Raw genomic sequence first — 20,581 nt, 5'->3', positions numbered from 1 at the left:
CACCACCCACACCTGGCCCTCGGCCCCGAGCGAAAAGTTGCTGCTGGTTCACGTGGGCCGATGAGGTCCGGTGTCCAGCGGGTGAGAAAGAGCAGCGCCCTTCGTGTGGTCCCTGCCAGCGGGATGAGCTGGAGACCTGTCTGGACAGCTGGAACTGTAGTGCATGCAGGTCTGCTTGCTGGCAAATGGTGGGGCTGGGCTGGTTCTTTCTTCAGGGTAATGTTGAAGATGGCTACAGGACCCCCTGTTCTCACACACTCATAGAACCATGGAATAGACCAGGCTGGAAGGGTGCTGGAAAGATCATTGGTCCAACTTTTGTGGGAGGGAGCCTAGATGAGATTATCGAGCACCCTGTCCAGTGGCAGCTTGGAAATCTCCCCTGACAGGGACTCTACCACCACATCCCTGTGTTTCAGTCGTTGGTTGCTCTCACAGTCAGAAAATTCATGTTGTGCCTTGTCTTCTCCATGCAGTATTTGGTGAGGAGAGCCTCCACCCTCTTTGTAGCACTCTGGTATATTGAGCTTAGCCCCCTGCCTCCAAGCTCTCTCTCCCCCAGGGAGATAAGATGTAACTCCTTCCGTCTTTCCTGGCAGGGCAGGTTGTCCTCCCCACCCAGTTTAGTGATATCAGCAACCCTGGGTGAAGCTGCTTTCAAATCTATTACCCAAATCCATGTGAAGATGGACAGCGTGGAGCCCAGCAACAATCTCAGGGAAACCTCACTTGCAGCAGGCTGCCACCCTGAGATAAAAACATCGATCAAGACTCTCTGAGTGCAGCCTGTTGGCCAGTTTTCTACCCATCTTGCAAACAACCTAACCAGTCTGTGTCTTGCCACTTAGTCCAAGAGAAGGCTTCCTCATCGGTGGAAGCAGAGTGAGATGACTTCCAATATTGTAAGTGGCTTACAGGACTTTCTAGCTGAATTCATTTCTGAGGCTGCCAAACCCAGAGGGCTGTGGAGTGGAACCCTGCTGGAAGTAGATCAATGGAGAATGGGTATAGGATTGCTTTTTCAGTTGAGCAGCCAAATAGGAGGGAGGGAAATAATCCAGAAGACAGCCAAAATATTATTTTCTTCTTTGCTCTGTGTGGGGGAAAAAACTCAACCCACCACACTTGTACCAGATTAAATGTTGTTCAATCTGAAATGATGGTTGTAAGCTTTCTAAGCTAGAAAGGAAAGCAAATGGTGTGCTGTTTACTCATTTTCAGTTATCCTGAAACACAGTAATAAAGGCATTCCTTCAAGAAGTTGGAGGAGGTTCAGTTTCCCATTCTGCCTGGCATGGTCTGAATTTGCATCTCTCAGATAGCTCATCTCATCATCTCCTCTGCAGGGACATACATCTGATTTAACTCAGCTTGCTGTGTTTCTCACCTTCTTGCTTTCTCTTTGGTCTTTGTTTTTTAATTTGTGTTTTCCTTTCAGTATTTCTTGTACCTATTTTTTATTTTTAACCAAAAAACGCTTGCAACTCTGAGAACAGACAGCCCACAGGGCTGGAGCTGTGCACACTTCTCTCGTGGTTGAAGCAGTCAGTGAGGAACATGCCATCTGTGAACACGAAGCTTTCTTTTCTTGGCACTTCTTTCCAAATACACCACTGAAATTTCTGCTGTGGACAAAAATGTTTGTGTGCCAAATGACATTTCTAGTAAATTAGTTTTGTGTGATAGGGCTCTGGGATTTTAGCAGACAGTTCCAGCATAACACTACAAAAAATAACAGCCTGAGAAATCACACAATGTACCAGAGTCAGAAAATGGCATTGGAACATTGCAATAATCAGATTTTCTTTAATAATTAAATTTTTTTTCCTGCTTGTTTTTAGAACTGCTTTTCTGAAAAATGAGGAAATGACATACTGTTTGACCAAATTCTTATTTACTCAGTGTTCCGTGGAACAGAAAAGTTTCACCCTGCTTCTGTGCAGCATATGGGCTCCAGTCACTGGGCAGAAGACCCTGCCTTGCTGACTTAGTACAGTATTTCATTATCCCACTGTGGAGATGTTAAGATATTTTAAATATTTAAGTTGTAACGTTGAGGCTTCCACACTCAGCTACTGTGAGCAGCCTTGGAGCAGACATTCCCTCTGTCTGTGCCTTGTGCACAGGAAAGGAGGGAGGCAATATGGAAATACACCCCAATTATGTAAGTTTGAGCATCTGACTCAGCAGAAGGATATCACTGTCATATTGCTTGTCAGACCTGCTTCTTTTGTGTAAAAAGAGAGAGAAAAAAAAAGATGCTAAAGCTGCCTGAAATAGATCTTTTCATACAATTTTTATTACCTGGAGCTGATAACAGAATTCATGGTTTCAGTCTGATACCTTCCAATCAGAATAACAATTAGTGTTATTTGCTTACCACCAAGCAGTCAAGTACAACCACTTAATTGGTGGAAGGAAGAGAACAATGGCATGAAAAAATTTCCCCAAATCTGGTACAAATTTAAATCACATTATTATGCTCATAGTTTGGAAGAACATGTTGTTACTAGGATATTTTTGTCTCCTCTTCCTTTTGTGCCTTGTCTTTCTTACATCCTTTACTGTGATTTAAATTACATCATTAGTTCACTGTGGCAGGGAATGTGTCTTACAAGGCTGAAGCATTACACTTGCAGGGTTTTTGTTGCTTCTTTGGAATTTAGTCTCAGCAATGTAAGAAAGCAGTGCACTGATCATCTTCCTGTTGGAAGGTAACACTACCTCGATTGCAGAGGGATGGTGAAAACAGCAGCATACCTGGACAGACTGAACTAAAAGTGTTCTCAGTTTATTTTTTAATTTTAATTTTAATTTTTTAATTTTTCTTTTCAATTTGTCCATGCTCTCCTCTAGGCTGGACAGCACTTACTGCTCCTTGCCACTTGCTGTTCCACATCAGACTCCAAACAAGTCTGAACTTAATTCTCTAAGTAAACTTGGTCTAGTGAGTACTTTTGGAAAAAAAAAAATCCTTTGATTGTAACTGAAAAACATTATTTTTAAATGCTCCCATGCCAGGGGAAACCCAACTGCAGTCAGTCCAAGTACACGATCCATAAATTCCCAAAAACAAAACTAAGTGCCAAATAAAATTGCATTATCTGTGAAATCAGGTCGTAAGCATTCTAAATGATCCCTAAAAAAGTACATGGCTGGAATATATCTGGCCAAAAGCTGTCTGCACATCACTCTTCTGCCCCTGCAGCACAGTACAGCAGCTGCTCACCTCACGTGGCAGCTCTGCACTTTCCCTGAGGCAATGAAAAATACTCAGAAGAAAAGAAGGCAGCTTTACCAGCGGAAGGAAGAGCTGAGGAGCTGCTCTGGGCACAGCTTGGGTGAGTGAGAGGAAAGCAAAGCCTGAGCACCCCTTTGCTACCTCAGCACAGCCTGCTCGGTACACCCAGGGAGGCTGAAGCCCCACGAGAAAATGGATCAATGACTGTAAAATAAAAGTCCTTATCACAACAAGTGAGGCACAAGAAGACAAAATCAGTCTGCTTTTGCAACTTCTACTTGGCATTTTACATTATGTGTATTTTTGACTTTGCATGCTTTGTTCCTTTTCTTTGTTGTATACAGGGTGTGTGATTACCCTCTGTTAAAAGGATAAAAAAGCAATCTGATGGGTTATCCTGTGGGATTTTTCAGATCCCACTGTGAATGCAGCAGAGATAGAGCAGCAGACAAGAATCACTCCACTTGTTTGCACTAGTGCAGCCACAGCAAAGATAAAAGTCCCAGTGTTACAGCTTTTACCCAGGTATGGGGCCCCTCGGTAGGTGGTGGTTGTTTTTTTTACCTTTATGGTTTCTTTGGTTACCAGCATTCCTGCTGGGATGGACAGTGTAACCAGACAGTCTAGTCAGTACTTCCTCTCTCTGGTTCATACCACTTTTCTCTGCATAAACACTAGACACCATTTGTTGCTCAAGACACTGCAATAGCACTTTCACATCCCCATCCAGGGGTGGCTTTGCTTCTTTAGAGCTGTAGAATAAAATTACTGCAGTTCTGCAATGCCTTCCTTTTGCTGGCAGGTTGCTGAATTGTCGGCTTATTTGGAAGAGATGGATGTCTCCAGTGACATATGGATGTGCTGCACACATTGCCTGTGCCCTGTGTAAGGCTGAGTGCTCAGAAGAAGCCCAGACAGCTTCCTTGCCCTGCCTGGCTCAGGAAACGTGGACACAGAGCCATGAGGAGTGAGCAGGACATTGGGGTGATGGAGAGAAAAGAGGACTGACCCACATGGCTACCTGTCACTGTAATGCTCTCAGGACTGTTCTCACAAAATAACCCTGGGGCAACTTGTCTTGCTGAGGAAGCCAAAAGCCTTCTGATCCCACAAACCATGCCCTTTGCCAGCTCGGACCTTGCTTACACCCTGAACTGCCATCTGTGAGGACGGTTTTATCCCAGCCTGTCCTCCTTAAAACAGCTGCTCCATTTTAAAGAGATTTTGGAAGCATTTTTTAGTTCCTGAGTGTTGCACCCCAGAGGAGGAAGGGGTAACAATTCTGTGTTTATATTAGGCAACAATTCCTAAAAATTATCAGTGCTCAATTACTGAAGCAGGGGGTTGCTTCTCAGAATCACCGTTTGGCAAGCACCCATGAAGAAGAGCTACCGGAAAGGGTATGTTTGACTAAAATAGTAATTTAATTGATGTCTGGTGGTTTGTATTTTGCTCTTTGATGGTGAAAATTCAACTGAAGCATAAAGCTCAGTGCTAAAGCAAGAGAATTTATGGGAGCCAGGTGCTTTCCTACGAGTTTTTCCAATTTCTAATCTTGATCTCTGTCATTCATCCTCTTTCCATTCAGGATGGAGGAGAAGTACTGGACTACTTTGCTTGCTGTGGTAGGAACACAAACTGGTGATGGATTTTGATCTGACTGGTATGCAAGGATGTCTGCATGGTGAGTCTGGGTACAGTACGGAGGTTTCCCACTTTTGTGCTGGCTGGAGATGCACCACCCCAGAGCACAAACTTGTCTTTGCTTGGGTTCCCAGAGTGGTTTAATGCACATTACACAGCGTGAATACTTTGAAGACCGAAGCAGTTCTGCTTACTAATGTCCTCGTGCTTCACGTGGTACACGAGGATTGGTTCTATTGATTAGCACTAAAATGTTGTCTGCCTATTTTTGCCTATTCCAAAGAAGCTTCTGCTGACTGAAGTCAAACAACAGATTTTGTACCATTCCACCCACTAGCTGCAATAGCCTTGATGTAAATCCCTTGGAATTTCCCTATGGCATTACTTTTGCCACCTGGACTCCCCGAGCCTGACACTAAGCACAAGTGTTTTGACTATAACAAAGGGGGAGAGTTCCCTAAGTATTGCTTCACAAGAAGGAAAAATAAAATAAAATAAAATAAAAAAATAAAATAAAATAAAATAAAATAAAATAAAATAAAATAAAATAATACAGTGATTCCCACTTGTGCTTTGCTCTGACAGTGTCTGAGCCTGTGACAATGACGTGGCTTCTGCTGCCAGCCACAGTTGACTGCACTCTGGTGGGGGTGGAGGATCAGGCTCAGTGAATTCTTGGTAGGTATCTCTATGCACTCAGTTTTCTCTTGTGCAACTGCAACAAAATTCACCACCTGAGCTGTGCAGGACTACTCATTCAGCTGGCACAACCTCCGTGCCTGAGGAAGTGCTGTTTATAAAAATGAGGGTTGTGGAGCATCTTTGCTGCCTCTTCAGAGCCCCAGTGACTTGGCTAGGAAGTTGCATTTGATGAAGCATGTCCCTAAGGTGCCATTGACCCACTTATGTGGGTGACACTTCAGCTTTTCACACCCCAGGAGCATTCATGCATTGTCCAGCTGCTGCCACACATTTAGACAGGCTACCTGTCATATTGTAATGTAAGATAAGTCATTTTAATGGTGTATGGGAGAGCAAACTTTTGAGATTTTTTTTTTTTTTTTATCTTGTAGTGTCTTTGCTGGAGAAGAGTTGTGGCTGAGAAGAAATCATTGTTATGCCAACAAGAATACTTTTCTAGCACAAACAGTTTTTGCAGTAGAGAAAAGTTTTTGCAGCCTCCCTGAACTTTTAACATAGCTGCAGCTTTTGCTCTTAATATAACAAGACTTCCTAAAGCACATGTTCTAAGTCACTAGCAGCTCATTGCAAATGCCAAATATCAAATAATTCATAACAAAATTGACTCCCAAATTAAAGAAAAATTTAGTGGTCCAGAAATACTCTCATTAATCATTCTGTAGATCAATGGAAATCAAAAATTACGAATTAGTCCTGTCCTGTTCCTCCCCTAAGCCACGGCTTAAAAATCAGGAGTCATATTTTTGTGGTTAAATCAGTCTGAATTATTTTGTTCACTTTGTGGTAACTAGAGTCTGTATCTCATAGCTGGATCATGTTTTCAATTATGATTTAAAGTTCCCACAACATCTGCAGATTTCCTGTTTAAGGAAAGCCAAGATTCTCCCACACCTGACCCATTGTGGGTAAAGAAATGAATTTTGTTACTTTGCTAAAAGTGCAGGTGTTGGCAACTGTGAATACAGGTGGTATGTTTCAAAGAGGACAATAATCTACAGAATCAAGTAATACACTGGACTGATTGTGAAATTTTATCTTCACATGCCTTTGAGTTACTTTTTTGTTTCCTAAAGCATCTTGCCAGATAAATACTCTTTTTTTCCCCTTTGTATTTCAGATTTTGCATCCTAAATATTGCTTCTACTGCTGTGCTTCAGGGACAATTTTAAGTTCTTGGTACACCACAATCCTCCAGGACTAAAGATGAAGCTAAAAATTGTGATATAAAAGCAGAAAACAGCCTGAGAGGTTTATAAAAAGGCCATAGGAAACCCAGCTTTAGTTGCAGCAGTATTGTTAAATTCAAGCCTCAAACAGAAGAAACAGGTGGCCATGGGAAAGGGCCCTTTATCCAGCACTGCCTGGGGGGAGTGAGGATGCTCATGCAGCTCTTGGCTGCTTGAGCTCTGTTGGTACAGCACTGTGCTTCAGCTGCAGAGCTGTGCAGGCACAAAACCTGTGTGCATGCTGCGCCTAAATTGGGGAGGGGGTGGGGGGAAGATCTGCTCATCTACACATGGGAAGTAAGTTCTTATCACCTGCTGCCTGCAAGCCAAGCACATCCCCCTCACACATGAAGGCCCAGTTTTGCCCTGTGGTTTCCCCAAACACCCTCCTCCCTGCATCTCTGTGTAGCTGTTGCTCTAACAGGAACTGTTTTGCCTTCACAGCCTTTAGCAGATGATGCTCTAATCTCCCTTTGGCATCTCCCTGCCAGTTGCCAATGCAGCCATGTGCACATCTGAGAGCAAATTTTCTAGGACAGCACTGGGAGGTAAAATGCTTTCCCTATTTGTTTTCTCTCTGCTTTCATCCTAGCTCCTCCTGCTCCCTTCTCTGACCCCTTTTTTATATCCTCCTCACCTTTTGCTGGCCTCTGAATGCAAAACCAAGCTGGTACTCATTGCTGGTGCTGGGACCTTTATGTAGGTCAACCGCTGTGAGTCAAGAGTCTGAGCTGCAGTCAACCTGCAGCTGTTTCATGATGCAGGAGGGTATTCAGGCTTATCACTTCTTGTGCCACTTTCCCCTGCCCCTCTTCTGCTTCCTTGGCAGATCCAGAAGTGCCATGCTGTGCCAGCCCACCTGGCTGCAAGCTGCACAGAAATCCCTGATTTGTCAGTCCAGGAGCCCAAAGTGACTGAAAGACCTTTCCAGAGCCACGAGCATGGGGTTTGTCCTACTGCTGGGAAATGCTTCTGCACAATGTCCTATCAAGCAGACATCTAGAGCTGCAGTTTAAAATGTCACTCAGAAATGTTCTGTGCCTGCAGATGGAAGGGGGGAGGTTGCCAGCTGTTTGGTTGCTCCAAAAGGCTGTTTTGTCCGCTGTGAGACCCCCTTGCCCTCTCCAAAGATGCAGGTCCAAACAGGAGTTACCTCACCAGAGTGAAAAATGTTGAACAATGCAGAGCTGCCCTCCTTGTCACGTTCCTGCTTGGCTTGCTTAGGCATTTTTGAAACTCCTCTAAGCCCCACACCCAGTGTTTTGTAGTGTCCTTAGCACTGAAAATCAGTCTCAGCATGAGCCTCAGTCTCTCTCTTACCAGCTTTCAGTAACAGTGAATGGAAAGCAAATCCAAATCTTCACTCCATCAGAAACCGCAGCTGCAAAGCTGCCCTATTGTTTCATGAGCTACTTTTATTTTTGAGCCTTCAGACCTGTGGAACATCCTCTGCAAAGGTTAAATTCGAAATTAGCTGCACAAGCATAGGGAGGAAAGTCTGTCTGTCAGCTTGCTTGAGAGTCCCCAGCCCCCTGCAAAACAAAATGGAAGTGTCTCTGGTTCAAGGCAGCCTACACGGCAGCGAGCTGCAGGAGCTGTAAGCTATTATTTTAGATCCCAAGAAAAGTAATTACTATAGCAACCAACACATCCAAATGGCTCTTTGGCTGCTGCCGAGACACAAACAACTTGCACACAAAGGCACATCAGAAATGTGCTGTGTAAAATGTTCTCGGGTAGCTCTGTGTTTTCGAGGGCTCTATAAAATGTGCTTAACAGGCTTCTGAGAAATGACTGCCAGAGTAACAGCAAGCAATTGTGCCGTGCCACAATCCCAAAATAACCTAATCAATGGCTCAGTATATTTGCCCCTGAAGAGATGAAGCAAAAAAAAAAAAGCAGAGGCTCCATTTTAAGCCTATGTGCAGGGAAGTTCCCAGCAGAGCTGAAGATACATTCAATAAACAGACAATAAAATGGTGGGGGAGCGTCTCCGCTTTTGTTCTGCATGCTGAGTCCAACTCCCTGCAGGCTTCACGTGCCAGCTTGTCCCCTCAGGCTTATACAGAGTGTTGGAAAACGGGATTTAATTACAGCCTTGTAATGCTGGAGGGTGTAAGAAGCAATGTCTGCCTTCTTTTCTGTGCCTGTGCAGCAACCAGCCCCCACAGACCATTTCTCCAGCTGCAGCGCTGGGCACATCGCTGCTGCTGCTGCTGCTGCTACTGAACAAGGAAGTTTTTTGAGCAACAGCAAACTGTAGCTGTTGGCCGTTGCTAAAGTATTACAGAGTTTGGAGCATCTTTGTCACGTTCAAATCAAGATGCCACTAGTGTGATAACAGCTTAAGAACTCCTGGCCTCTTCCTGCAAAGCTGCACCACTTTGTGGTGCCAAAACAAACACCCTGTGTTCCCCAAAACAAGAGATCTGGTCCAAGCAACCTGGTCCAGGAGCATTGTCCAAAGTTTCCCCATAGGACACGCACATCACCTGTCTCAAGGATGGTGAGCAGCATTAACATCACTCCCCTGCTCCATTGCAGAAAGCAGCAGTGATGAAAATGGAGGTTATGGATCTGGGTAACTCCAGAGTTGGATCCTATAAGTGAGCACAACACATCCCTTCAGAAACTTGAGTTGCCCTTTAAAATTATTTTCTTAATCAGCTGAGTCCTCAAGTCTTGCTCTGTGTTCAGAGTAAACTGAAAATCACAGCTGGATTTAACATAAAGACAAAATTAAGGAATGAAATGTAGTGATATAATTTATTACAGAAGTGCCTTATGACCAAATTAAAAAATATCTCTTCACAGAGATGGAGTTTTGGTTGTAACCTTTTGAGCAAATTACTTTATTTTGGATTAAAGAAAAACATCAGAAAAAAAAAGCAAAATACTTTTGAAAAATATATTGAAAAAATAAAGTATTCCTACAAAAATAGCACAAGCATGTATAAAATCCAATGCTTCACTTCTATTGTGCAAAATGGTGGCTACCCTGCAGGCATCTGGAATTTCCAAACTTCTGATCCCAGAGAAATAAATTCTTCTCTCTGTAATTTTTCTCATAACAACCTTATTTTGTCATAGGAGTTGACTGTATGTTAAATGGCTCCCTCTCAAAAAAAACAAACCCAAAAAACCAAAAACCAAAACAAGCAACAGCAACAATAAAAAATATTTTCTTTTTCACAATGTGCCTTTTTACCAGCCTTGTGGTGGGGGAAGGACAAGACTGCTCACAGGTTGACTTCCCAGTTTGCCTTTTGTACTAAACAAAAATAGCTTTCCTGGTGTAGAGGAGCTGGGACCAGTGGGACCAGGCACACAACCTGCCTTCATGTCATACTTTTTCTATACCTCCTGTGATAAATCCTTGTTCCTCACAAGCATTTTGTGTTTTGGCTTGGGAAAGGCTGCTGCATTTTCAGTGAGAGAGAGGGCAGATAAGGGGTAGAGAGCTGATGCACTACCTGGCTGCTTGTGCAGAGCTGCAAGGCACAGAAGTGAAACCAAAGCCTCAGAGATGGATAGCGAGCTCTTCTGAGCACTCCCTGGCTGTGCCCTGCTGCCAATGCCGGGTGTGTTCAGGCCCAGTACTGCAGTTTTCTAAGGAAAGAATGAAAGGAGCTTGCATTTGACCATTAGCCTAAGCAAATCTCAATGCCACAGGCAACAAGGCCCCAAAACCCCACTTATGGTGAAATCAGAAAGTAATTTGGACTTAGCATAAGAGTTTTTGGAGTAAAAAGTAAAAGTAAAAGTAAAAAAATTACTCTGGAGTATCCAGAGTAATTTGGATTAGCATAAGAGATCTGATGGCCAGGATGCCTTGGCAGGACCAAACAGAGCTTTGAAGATTGACTCAAGCCTGGCTACATGGAGAAGATTGAATCAAGAAATACACATTTGTTTGTATGTTTGTATGATGTTTAACTCAACCATTGTAGTAAAAAATTACTAGCTTTCCTAGAATGATATATAAGCTTATGTAGCCCACAGTAAAATCAGATTCTGATCACTGAGTCAGTTGTCCCTGTCTCTCTTCATCACCAATACCCACTTTCTTAAAAATAGGAATGACTGAAAAGAAAATCCAGTGTGGTGAGATGCTGAACAGGACTTGCTTGTATCCTGCCCTCCCCCTTGTCCACTTCCAGCAGCAGAGGGGCAGGATGCATGCAAAGGTGAGCCATGAGAAATCATCAAAGTCATGAAGCAGGACTCTTGGAATACCTTGCTCAGATCCTGAAGCTGACATTGCTCCTGACTGTTGCAGGGCTCAGGCTTGTGCAAGCTGGTATTTTCTAGTTTATCTGCCAGCTTGAAAATAGTGTGGCTGGTTCATGAACGGATTTGTCTCTGGTATTGCTTTTGCAACCACACAGCCTTAGATAGCCACGGGGGTTCAAGTGGTCTTGCATCTGTGAAGGGAGGTGAGAAAATCAGTGTTCATGACTGTTACATCAGACAAAGAGTTGGATCTGGAATTCTCTGGTGTGAATCAGAGAAGTAAATCAAAATGTCAACTCCTCTTGTGTTAAAAATCCCACAGCTTAATGAAATCCTGTCTTTTTCAGAGCAGAAATTATTCCTATGTCTGGAGAAGTGCATTAAGAGAGAGATGTTGAGGGAGCTGAGGTGCTAAGGGGTGAACTTCTGGGAATGCTCTGCACATGAAAACACTCCATGAATCAGTTACAAGTAGGACTGGCCTTTCATCCATCCATCAGGAGCCTTCCTCGCTCCAAAATTTGGGCTGCTCTCTATCCTGTCTCATATAGGAGGTGATATTGATGAGCAGAAAAAGGTATGTTTGCTTCAAATGTTGTTTTTGGATAGAGAGCATGGGTTGTGAAGGTGCAGAAGGAAACACAGGAACTGCCATCACTGACAAAGAAATGCAGATTTCCAATCCATCTCTGCCCAGCCCCAGGTGGGAGGTTTTGTTTCTGTGTTGGCTTGGAATTTGTAGTTGGTCTTGTCAAAAGATGATGCCTGTGTTGGAAATTAATATTTAGCAACTTCTGGTTGACTGATTGAAGGTTTTTTTTGGTGGGAGTTATTGGTTCTTTGAACAAATTTTGAAAAAGGGCCCTCATAGAAATGCAACCATATCAAATTATAGGGAGGTGCTCTTGTGCCTTGCACTTGAGCCTTGCCAAGAGAGGTCAAAAATGTGCACATACATTACTGAAATGTTGCGGGGGTTTCCCCTGCAGACTGAAAACATCTGCAAAGACAGGCAGAAGGTATTTCAAAAGATGATGATTTTAATGAAGTTTGGGTCAGAGCCACATCTTTGATAACAGCAGCACCCCGGCCAGCAAATGCCCTGAGCCTGATTTACAGCACCATCAGCAGGCTCTGCCTTGTGCCTCCTGTGGAGAGGCTAAGGGAGGGCACAAGGGGAGAAAACACCATTTTATCATGCCATGCTTTGCACGGGCCGTGACAGTCGTGTCCGTGTGATGGAAGTGGGGGAGAGGAGCTGCTGGCGGCCGTGCTTCGGCCCCCGAATTTGAGAGCTGGCGGCTGCGCTGCCGGCCCGCAACCTCGCTCCCTCCCTCCGGCATCCTCCCCGCTGCCCCCGGCATCCTTCCCGCTGCCCCCCGGCATCCTTCCCGCTGCCCCCCGGCATCCTTCCCGCTGCCCCCCGGCATCCTCCCTGCTGCCCCGGCCACCTCCCGGAGGCTGCTGCCCCTCGGGGACAGCCCCGGGATGCCCGGCGCTCCGCTCCGCCGGGCACGGCGCGGCTCCGCCCCGCACGGAGGCGGCCGAGGGTTGTTCTGGCTGCCCTTTGGAGCTGGGAGTGCTCCGCTCCTGCCGCCATTGCTTCTCCGTCCTGAGCGTCCTTCCCGGGCAGGGCTGCTACTCCCGCCGGGTTTTAGGGAGCGATGACAACCGTGAGGAGACAGGCGTTCGGGCGGATGCCCCCGGAGGAGGGAGGCGGAGAGGTGGAGAAGTTCGTCTTGCAGTCGGACAGCGTGAGAGTGGAGATCCTGTCTTTTGGGTGCATCATCACCACTCTGGAGACAAAAGACAGGGATGGGCAGTTTTCAGATGTTGTCCTAGGATTTGACACTTTAGAAGGTGGGTTCTTTGTTTCTTTGGAAAAAAATAAAATTTACAAGAACCACAATCAGGCAATTTAACCAGCACTTACTGGTTTATTGCAACACTGCATGACCTGCTTGTAAGGCCCGCTCCCCTCTCCCCCAAATCATGGGCTGAAGAGATACAGTTGCTGCTGCCTCTCCTGGGCTCAGTGGTGGATGTGGAACAGGGACACTGGTGGCAGTGTGCCACTCTGCTTGGGCAGCTCTAAATCAATCCTTGACTGGCAGAGACAGAGACCTTTTCTTCGAATCTGCAAAGAATACAAGATCCCATCAGGCTGTGTTAATCAAAGATGCGCACAATTAATGAGCTGTGTGTCCTGTGAAACGCTGGGACTGCAATCACCTATTAAGTCCTGGAGGAAGCAGAGAGAGACAACTCTGAGTCCACGAGCACTCCTGGAGACCGCCTGTCGTGTTCCACTGGTTCTGTTTAACCGTGTGCTGTTTCTCTGGCCAGGTTACACGAGGAAGCACCCGTTCTTCGGTGCTGTCGTGGGCCGTGTTGCCAACAGGATTGCCAACGGGAGGTTCAGCCTGGACGGGAAGGAGTATCAGCTGTTCCTCAACAACGGGCCAAACAGCCTGCACGGAGGAGCCAAGGGATTTGACAAGGTGAAAATCCCAGTGTCTTGCCAGCATACAGCCTGTGGGGTTATGGCAAGAGGGTGTGGTGTCTACACCCCTGGACCCTGTAGCATTTTCTGGTGGTTACTGAGTTGAATCAGCTCAGAAAGTGCTATGAGTGCAGAAACAGGAGGAAGTGAGACTGCGAGCTGCTGGCTTGTCTTTGCTTGAGTGTGCAGGCCTCACTTATGTCATCCTTGGATGCCGAGCAGAGGATTGCTGTGCTTCCTCTGTGTGACTGCAGCCCTGAGCCTCATTAGCCCAGTTTTGACAAGGTTGTTCTGGGCAAGGTGCTGCTTCTGCAGAGCCTGGGTTGGGGTATGGCAGTGAGGACCCAGCCCCAGGAGCAATGGAGGCTTCCCAAGCACCAGCATCCTGGAGTGTGTCATGGAGTTGTGCCAGGGGCCAGAGAAAGTTTCCTGGGGAACAGTGGTCTGTCCAGCAGACTCATTTCCACCTGCAGTTTCATGGCTGTTACCTGCCCATAGCTCCTCCCAGAGTTAGGAGGATATGAGTTTGCAGAAACCTATCCTTGTTGCTTGCTTGTGACAGCACTGCCAAGTAAGGGGAGAGCCGGGTGGTGCTGCAGGTTCAGTCATTGTATTGCCCCCTTTGGTGCCGCTTTCATCCTGTGACAGCATCCCCCAGGCTCTCACTCTGACTCACAGCAGTGGGGGATTAGATCAGACCTGCAAAATTCCCCAGGATCCAGGATCACTGCTTCTCTTTCCCAGCCCTGCCCTATGACCTCCTGAGATGAAACAACCTTTCCCTGGCCCCAGGGCACTCAACCTTTTCCCTCTCTTCCTAAGAGCTGCTGCTCAAGTCAGTTATTTGTGACACAAATGGTAAGAGCAGTGGAGGATCTCTTCTCTTGAAAGCCTTGCTAACAACCCTGCTCGACTGCAGAGCAGGCCCAGAAGTCTCTGTTTCTCTGAATCCTTGGCCTTTGTTGGATCAAGTGCATTTGTAACCAGCAAGTCAGATCCACCATTTCCCCCCAAGAACACGTAGATGTGCTGGTGTAGCTGCTTTCCTGGGGTTAATGGGGTTTTTGGTGAAAGGAATCCAGGCTAATGGGAAAAAAGCCAGGATGCCTGAAAAAAAAAAACAAAAACAGAGTGTGAACTGGCATGAGGTTGGGATGAAATGCTCCTCAGCAGCCTTAGAAAAAAGGGAGTACTGAGGATGGCTTGGCTGTTGTACCCACAAAGAGGACAGTTTGGTGGGTTTAAAGTTTCTTTATACACCCTGATACCTGTGATCTGGAGCTGAAAACATGTATTTATTCACACCCAGGGCTTCCAGGCTGTCTTCTGCAGGCAGGGGATGTGGTCTCTTCTTCTGCTTCTTCACCTTGCTTGCTGAAATCTCATCAGCTTCCTGGGGACAAGGCAGTGACATCTCCCAGCCAGAGCTTTGTGTCCTCTGGCCCACAGGGCATACTTGGACACCTGCCTAAGATCTCCTCCAGCCAGGAAACAATCACTGTTCAATGACACTGAGCCCTAACTGGTCAGCCCTAACAAAAAACAGACACTGGAATTTGGCTGTGATTATCTTTGTCATCTTCTGAGCTTTTCCTGATCTTGCAGACGTCAGTGCTGCGGTCAGTGCGTGGTCTGATGAGAGCAGCTTGCAGCTGCACCTTCAGGGCAGTAGTCACCACACTGCTGGAGGACTGCAGAAAATAACTCTCTTATCTTAGAAAAAAATAGTGATACCTGTATGTTTCCTGGTCTTTATCAGCTTTTTCTTCAAAGAACTTAAATAGAAACTCGTGTTTTAAAAACCGCAGCATCCTTGCAGCCGTGGGAGCTGCAGTCGAACTGCACACTGTGCAGGAGGACCTACTCTGCAGCCAGGTGTATTTGGTGCCCTCAGGTTCTGTGTTTGGTGAAAATGCTGGCTTTTTGACCATGCCCCATGTTGGTGACCTCTGTGTAGAACATGAGAGGGATCAACTCAACAGAGTTATCCAACCCCTGTTCCTAAATTTGTCCATTTTGATTAGACAGTAATTATTTCTTAGGGAAATGTGAAGCTCCAGAGAGCCTCTTGTTGCACATCCAACTTCTCAGCACAAGGCCCATGGCCAGGGCCAAACAGGCTGTGTGGGCAGCTGTGTACAGTGTGCTGGCTTGCTTCTCTTGCCAGCATGTTTGGCTCCAAGCAGAGCACTGGTGCTGGTGTCTGGCAGGGAGAAGAACTGGAGAGGTCCCAGCTCTCTGGATGTGTCTGACAGCACATCTGGAACCATTTAACCCAACCCCAGCCCCTGAGCAGGAGCTCCCAGTGTGTTCTTACACTGTCCTAGAAGCCAGCACCTGTGAGCAGAGGCGAGCAGCTTGTTGAAGTGGTGTTGCAAGTGAGAAGATCCATGGAAAGGGGCATTAGTCCAGCTGAAGGGCAAAAATACTCAAGCATGGCATAACATAGGCTGGAACAGACCCCCCATCAGACTGCCAAATTGCCTCGGTTTTTTGGCTGCTCATTGTAAAGCTTGTTCCCTGCTGGTGGTCCTGGCTGACCAAGGGCAGGCTGGTGCTTGTGTTTTCTTTGGAAAGGTGATTGAAAAAGCCATTGTTGCAGCACAGCATCCCTTGAGTGCCTTCTGTCCCTGTTTTTAGCCCAGCCTGGGGCAGGAGGGAAGGGCACTGTGTTCCCATTCTTGTCCCACTTACACCATGCTCCTTGCAGGTTCTCTGGAGCCCCCAGGTGCTCCCGAATGGTGTCCGCTTCTTCCGGCTCAGCCCTGACGGCGAGGAAGGCTACCCTGGTGACCTGAAAGTCTGGGTGACCTACACCCTCAGTGGCAGGGAGCTGGCCATCAACTACCAGGCCCAGACCAGCAAGACAACCCCCATCAGCCTGACAAACCACGCTTACTTCAACCTGGCAGGGCAGGTAAATGTGGGGAGATGGGCCCCGTGGAGACGCGCTGTGCAGGGGAAGAAAGCCTGGGGACCCAGCCTGGGATGATCATCAGGACCAGCATGCTGGTCTGGGGATACATCATGGTTTTGGGGACACAGCAGTGAGGGTTGTCTCTGTGCATCATGGGCTGTGTGCAGGAACAGGACTGAATCACATGGACCTCAGCTGAGGATACATTGTCTCAGTGCTTCTTGAACAGAAACATCCAGCTGAGCATGTTGGTTCTCCTTTTATGCGTAACTGGGCAGTTTTGTGCTCTCCTGGTACCTTGGGAAGATTTCAGAGGAGGTGCAGAGCTGGCATACCCTAGTGATATCCTGACATTTCTTAGTTTCTTAGTATTCTGTTGGCATTTCTGAGATGGTGATGCCGGTTGAGATCAGGGCCTGGAGTGGCAGCACGAAAGGTCAAAATAGGCAGAAGAAACATGGAAAGGGGATGTGAGATAGCCAGGATTGCAGACTAGCAAGGTTGCAGCAGCAGGATGCAGAGGGCTCCCACACATGCAGGGTTTTGTCAACCACATGGACAGTGAATTGCAGCTGTGTTTTAATCTCACACGGTTTATAACTGGGTTTGGAAAAGGATCTGAGAAATAAAGTGTTGCTGGGCAGAGCAATAGGACAGTGCAGTCACACTTGCATGTGAGACAAAGGCCCTTAAAAGAGTTTGTGAGAGACAACCCAGCCCCTATGAGGAGCTGTGCCCAAGCTGCTGCCCTGAGAATGGCTGTGCAGTTGTTGGTGTACCCTCCTGCTGGTGCTCCCAGAGGTGCAGTAATACCAACACCTGCAGTGTGCAGCTCAGGCATATTCCAGAGGAACAGGAGACCTTTGGGCATGAAATTGCTGCTCAGATTAGATAGTGACCTGAGGGCTCAGCTTTGAGCCTGCTCCCCTTCCAGCCCAGCAGGTTCCCTGCCAGCATTCCTGAGGCTGTGGGAGAGGAGGAGGAGCACACCCCCACAGCGGTTCCGATGAGACGGGAGGATGGGTTGCATTTCCCCCTGCTTGCTTCCTTCCCCTTCTCCCTGCTGCTGTGTGCTCAGTACCCAGCATATTTTGGCTAGTCAGTCTGAGGGTGTAGCATTCAGTGAGGTACAAGTACAGACTGATGGTCTCATCCCTGTGGGATTTACAGCTTCTAGAGTCCATGAGAGTTTTTGTATGTGCCAGTACCTTTGTCCTATGCCCAAGGTCAAGGTAGAATGAGAGCCAGGAGATGCTCCAGGCACTACCAGATCAGCTGGAGCACCACTGTGGACTGACACTTCGCAGCTGTGCTTAGGGTTGCTTGAACAGTGGCTGCAACAGTAATCCCAGCATTTCCCATCCTCCTGCAGGGCTCTCGGGATGTGTATGACCACGAGATCTCCATTGAAGCAGATTCCTACCTGCCTGTGGATGACACCAAGATCCCTACTGGTGGGTGGTGCATCACTTGTGGCACCAGGTGGAAGGGATCTTTCTGAGCAATGTTGGTGGGTGTGAGGAGCAGCACGGCCTGGCAAGGGGGACACATGAGCACCCAGGGGACCCCAGGCACAGCAGGGCCCTCACCTTTGGGTGCAGACCCACTGCACCTTAGCAGGGAGGGCAGAGCCAGGTGCTGGTAACCTGGTCCATCATCAGCCCCAGGGAGCAGGCAGGAGCAGCAGGAAATGGGGCCAGAGACACATGGGCTGTGAGGCTGTTGTGTGGGTTCATCCAGGAGACAAGCTCCCCATGGCACCTGGAGGGTGGATTCCCTGGTCCAGGTGGTTTCTGTTCAGCTCAGTGTGCCATGCTTGTGCACTAACAGGGGAAGAGCTCAAGGCCATACCCAGCCCAGTGCCCCGCTTCCCCCTGCTGCTTTCACCATGCAGCTGTTTCTCGTCTTAGCTGTGGCCAGCTTGCTACTGCCTCTTGCAGTTCCTTCTTGTGTGGGTAGTCTTAGTCCTGGGGTGGAGATAAGATCTGTGGAACAGTTAAAGACAGACCCCTTGTGTGCAGTGTCTACAGTATTTTATGTAAGTGCCTCAGTTGGAATGGTTTCATTACTTTTTTTTTCATGCTGTTTATTCTGCCCTCCATGCAAAACCCCTCACCTTTGGGTTGGGGTAACTGTTTTGCACTGTGTTTGTTTAGTATGTCCTGAGGTTGGTTGTGCTGCTTTATCACAGGACACTGTATGCCCACAGCAGTCTTAGATAAGAGAGAAAATTCTGGGTTTATACATATACAAACTTCCATGTGTTTTCTTGCTCCTTATCTGTGGCTTTGTCCCTGCTAGAGCAGCAGTGTCCCCAGGAGCTGCCAGTTGTGCTGGGGGACAAGGTAGGGTTTGCTGGCATGTGGGTGAGTAGCTGAGGCTGCTGTTCTTGCTTAGGGGAGGTGGCTGCTGTGCAGGGCACTGGATTTGATCTCCGGCAGCCCGTGGAGCTGGGCAAGCACTTGCAGAAGTTTCACCTGGATGGCTTCGACCATAACTTCTGCTTGCATCAGGGGCAGGATCGACGCCTTGTGGCCAGGTAGGCTGGGACCTTGCCAGGAGTCCCCACCCCTGGAGCCAGGGAATGCCCATTCAGCCAGTTCCCTGTCATCCTCCACTGGCATCTCCGCAGGGTTTTCCACCCTCCCACCGGCAGGACCATGGAGGTTCACACCACCCAGCCTGGCATCCAGTTTTACACCGGGAACAACCTGGATGGCTCCCTGAAGGGCAAAGGTGCTGCCACGTACCCCAAGCACTCAGCTTTCTGCCTGGAAACCCAGAACTGGCCTGATGCTGTTAACAAGGTGAGCTGTCCATTCCCCTCCCACAGATTACTTGGGTCCCATGGCAGGGGACATACCCCCACCACCCTCCATGTCTCTGGGGCACTGAATGCAGAAACAGAGTCTGCTTGTCAAGGGGACACTGCTGACACCAGAAGTGAGGCAGGCACAGGTCACAGTGGCTTTAAACAGGGGTCAGTCAGTGCAGCAGGGACTGGCCCTGTGCAGCCCAGCTTCCCAAAGGTGTGGGGTCTAGAGCAGATGACCCCACTGGGGCCTTGCCACATCCTCTTATACCTGAATCATTCCTCATGGCCTGAATTCAACCAGCAGTAGGACTCACCCACTCAGCCTGCTGGCAAGTGGTGGGTGATTACACACTGCTGCTGGAAATGTCTGGGGGGAGCTGTGGGAATATGCCCTGGGAAGAACAAAGGGATGCAGCCGTGCTTTCTGGTCCCACGGAATGTGCTCACAGCCACTGATGTGCTGCTCCCTCTCCCCAGCCTCACTTCCCCAATGTCCTGCTCCATCCGGGTGAGGAATACAACCACACGACGTGGCTTGTGTTCAACACTGCTTGAGGAGAAGGGCTGCTGACTTCCACCACTGAAGGGTAAGTTCCTCCAGCAACTGAGCCAGAAATCCTGCCAGGTGCCAAACAGAGCTTTCCAACTACCCCTGGGTGATGCATCTGATCTGGGAGCCTTTTTCCTCTGTGGTTTTCATCTGTGGTTTCTGCTTGCTTTAACTCCTGTCACCATCTCTGCTGCTGTCTGGTCTGTACAAAGCTCTCACACTCCGTCCAGCCTCTCACCCTGGGCATTGGGTCTTGTTTTGCAGTAAAAATGTACTGAAAACACCTTGTTTAGGGGCATGATGTCACAGCTCCAACTACAGCAGGGGAATATCTGGTAATATTCATGTGGAGCATGTGGTAAGGCTGATGCAGTTGTGGTTGTTACAACATCTGCTATTTCCATCAACGTGCTCTCTCTAAGTGGTGTGCAGTGCTCATGCAGGATAGCTTTGAGGAGGACAGTGTGCTGGGATTATCCCAGCTGGCTGCCCTGGATGCTCTGGTCAAACTCCTATGTTCTGCCTTAGTTGCTGAAGTGGGCACACCTATTTAGTCCTGGATATACAGATGCAGGAGAAAACCCATCATCCTAACACTGTGTTTCCACGTGAGATCTCCAAAACCCTGTATCAGGCAGCTCTCTGATGAAAACCTCCATGTTTCTGAGGCTTCAGGAAAACTGGCACAAGCCAGGGGATGACAGCACCATCCTATTAGGGAGCTGATAGCCCACCCCCCAGGGAAGCAGG

At 47.7% G+C, this 20,581-nt stretch overlaps 1 protein-coding gene and 1 pseudogene across 10 annotated transcripts in view; both read left to right on the top strand.

Moving 5' to 3' along the window:
* The first annotated feature begins 60 nt into the window (after positions 1–60).
* Positions 61–5,556, top strand: LOC147655118 (uncharacterized; annotated as a pseudogene). Its single transcript, XR_015282577.1, has 4 exons — positions 61–81; positions 849–1,138; positions 4,729–4,925; positions 5,471–5,556. The product of XR_015282577.1 is annotated as an uncharacterized LOC147655118 (transcript).
* Positions 4,830–20,581, top strand: part of GALM (galactose mutarotase) — a 22,632-nt gene continuing 6,880 nt past the window's right edge. For 2 of the 9 annotated variants that reach the window (XM_086872477.1, XM_086872438.1), the window contains exons 1-11: positions 4,830–4,925; positions 5,471–5,563; positions 5,959–6,913; positions 7,258–7,361; positions 11,394–12,906; positions 13,393–13,547; positions 16,260–16,466; positions 17,839–17,920; positions 18,864–19,005; positions 19,099–19,273; positions 19,759–19,868. In XM_086872477.1, the coding sequence (XP_086728603.1) occupies positions 12,711–12,906; positions 13,393–13,547; positions 16,260–16,466; positions 17,839–17,920; positions 18,864–19,005; positions 19,099–19,273; positions 19,759–19,836 (1,035 nt within the window). In that variant the 5' untranslated portion in view covers positions 4,830–4,925; positions 5,471–5,563; positions 5,959–6,913; positions 7,258–7,361; positions 11,394–12,710 and the 3' untranslated portion in view covers positions 19,837–19,868. Of the gene's footprint in view, positions 4,926–5,470; positions 5,564–5,958; positions 7,362–10,890; positions 11,001–11,393; positions 13,548–16,259; positions 16,467–17,838; positions 17,921–18,863; positions 19,006–19,098; positions 19,274–19,758; positions 19,869–20,581 lie in introns of all 9 variants that reach the window. The other 7 variants (XM_086872445.1, XM_086872467.1, XM_086872453.1 and 4 more) reach the window with 7 other exon arrangements.

This window comes from Cyanistes caeruleus, chromosome 2, assembly GCF_971803275.1.
Source record: "Cyanistes caeruleus chromosome 2, bCyaCae1.hap1.1, whole genome shotgun sequence".
NCBI lineage: Eukaryota > Metazoa > Chordata > Aves > Passeriformes > Paridae > Cyanistes > Cyanistes caeruleus.
The sequence above is the reverse complement of the archived record's forward strand: the minus strand, read 5'-3'. Positions and strand labels throughout refer to the sequence as shown.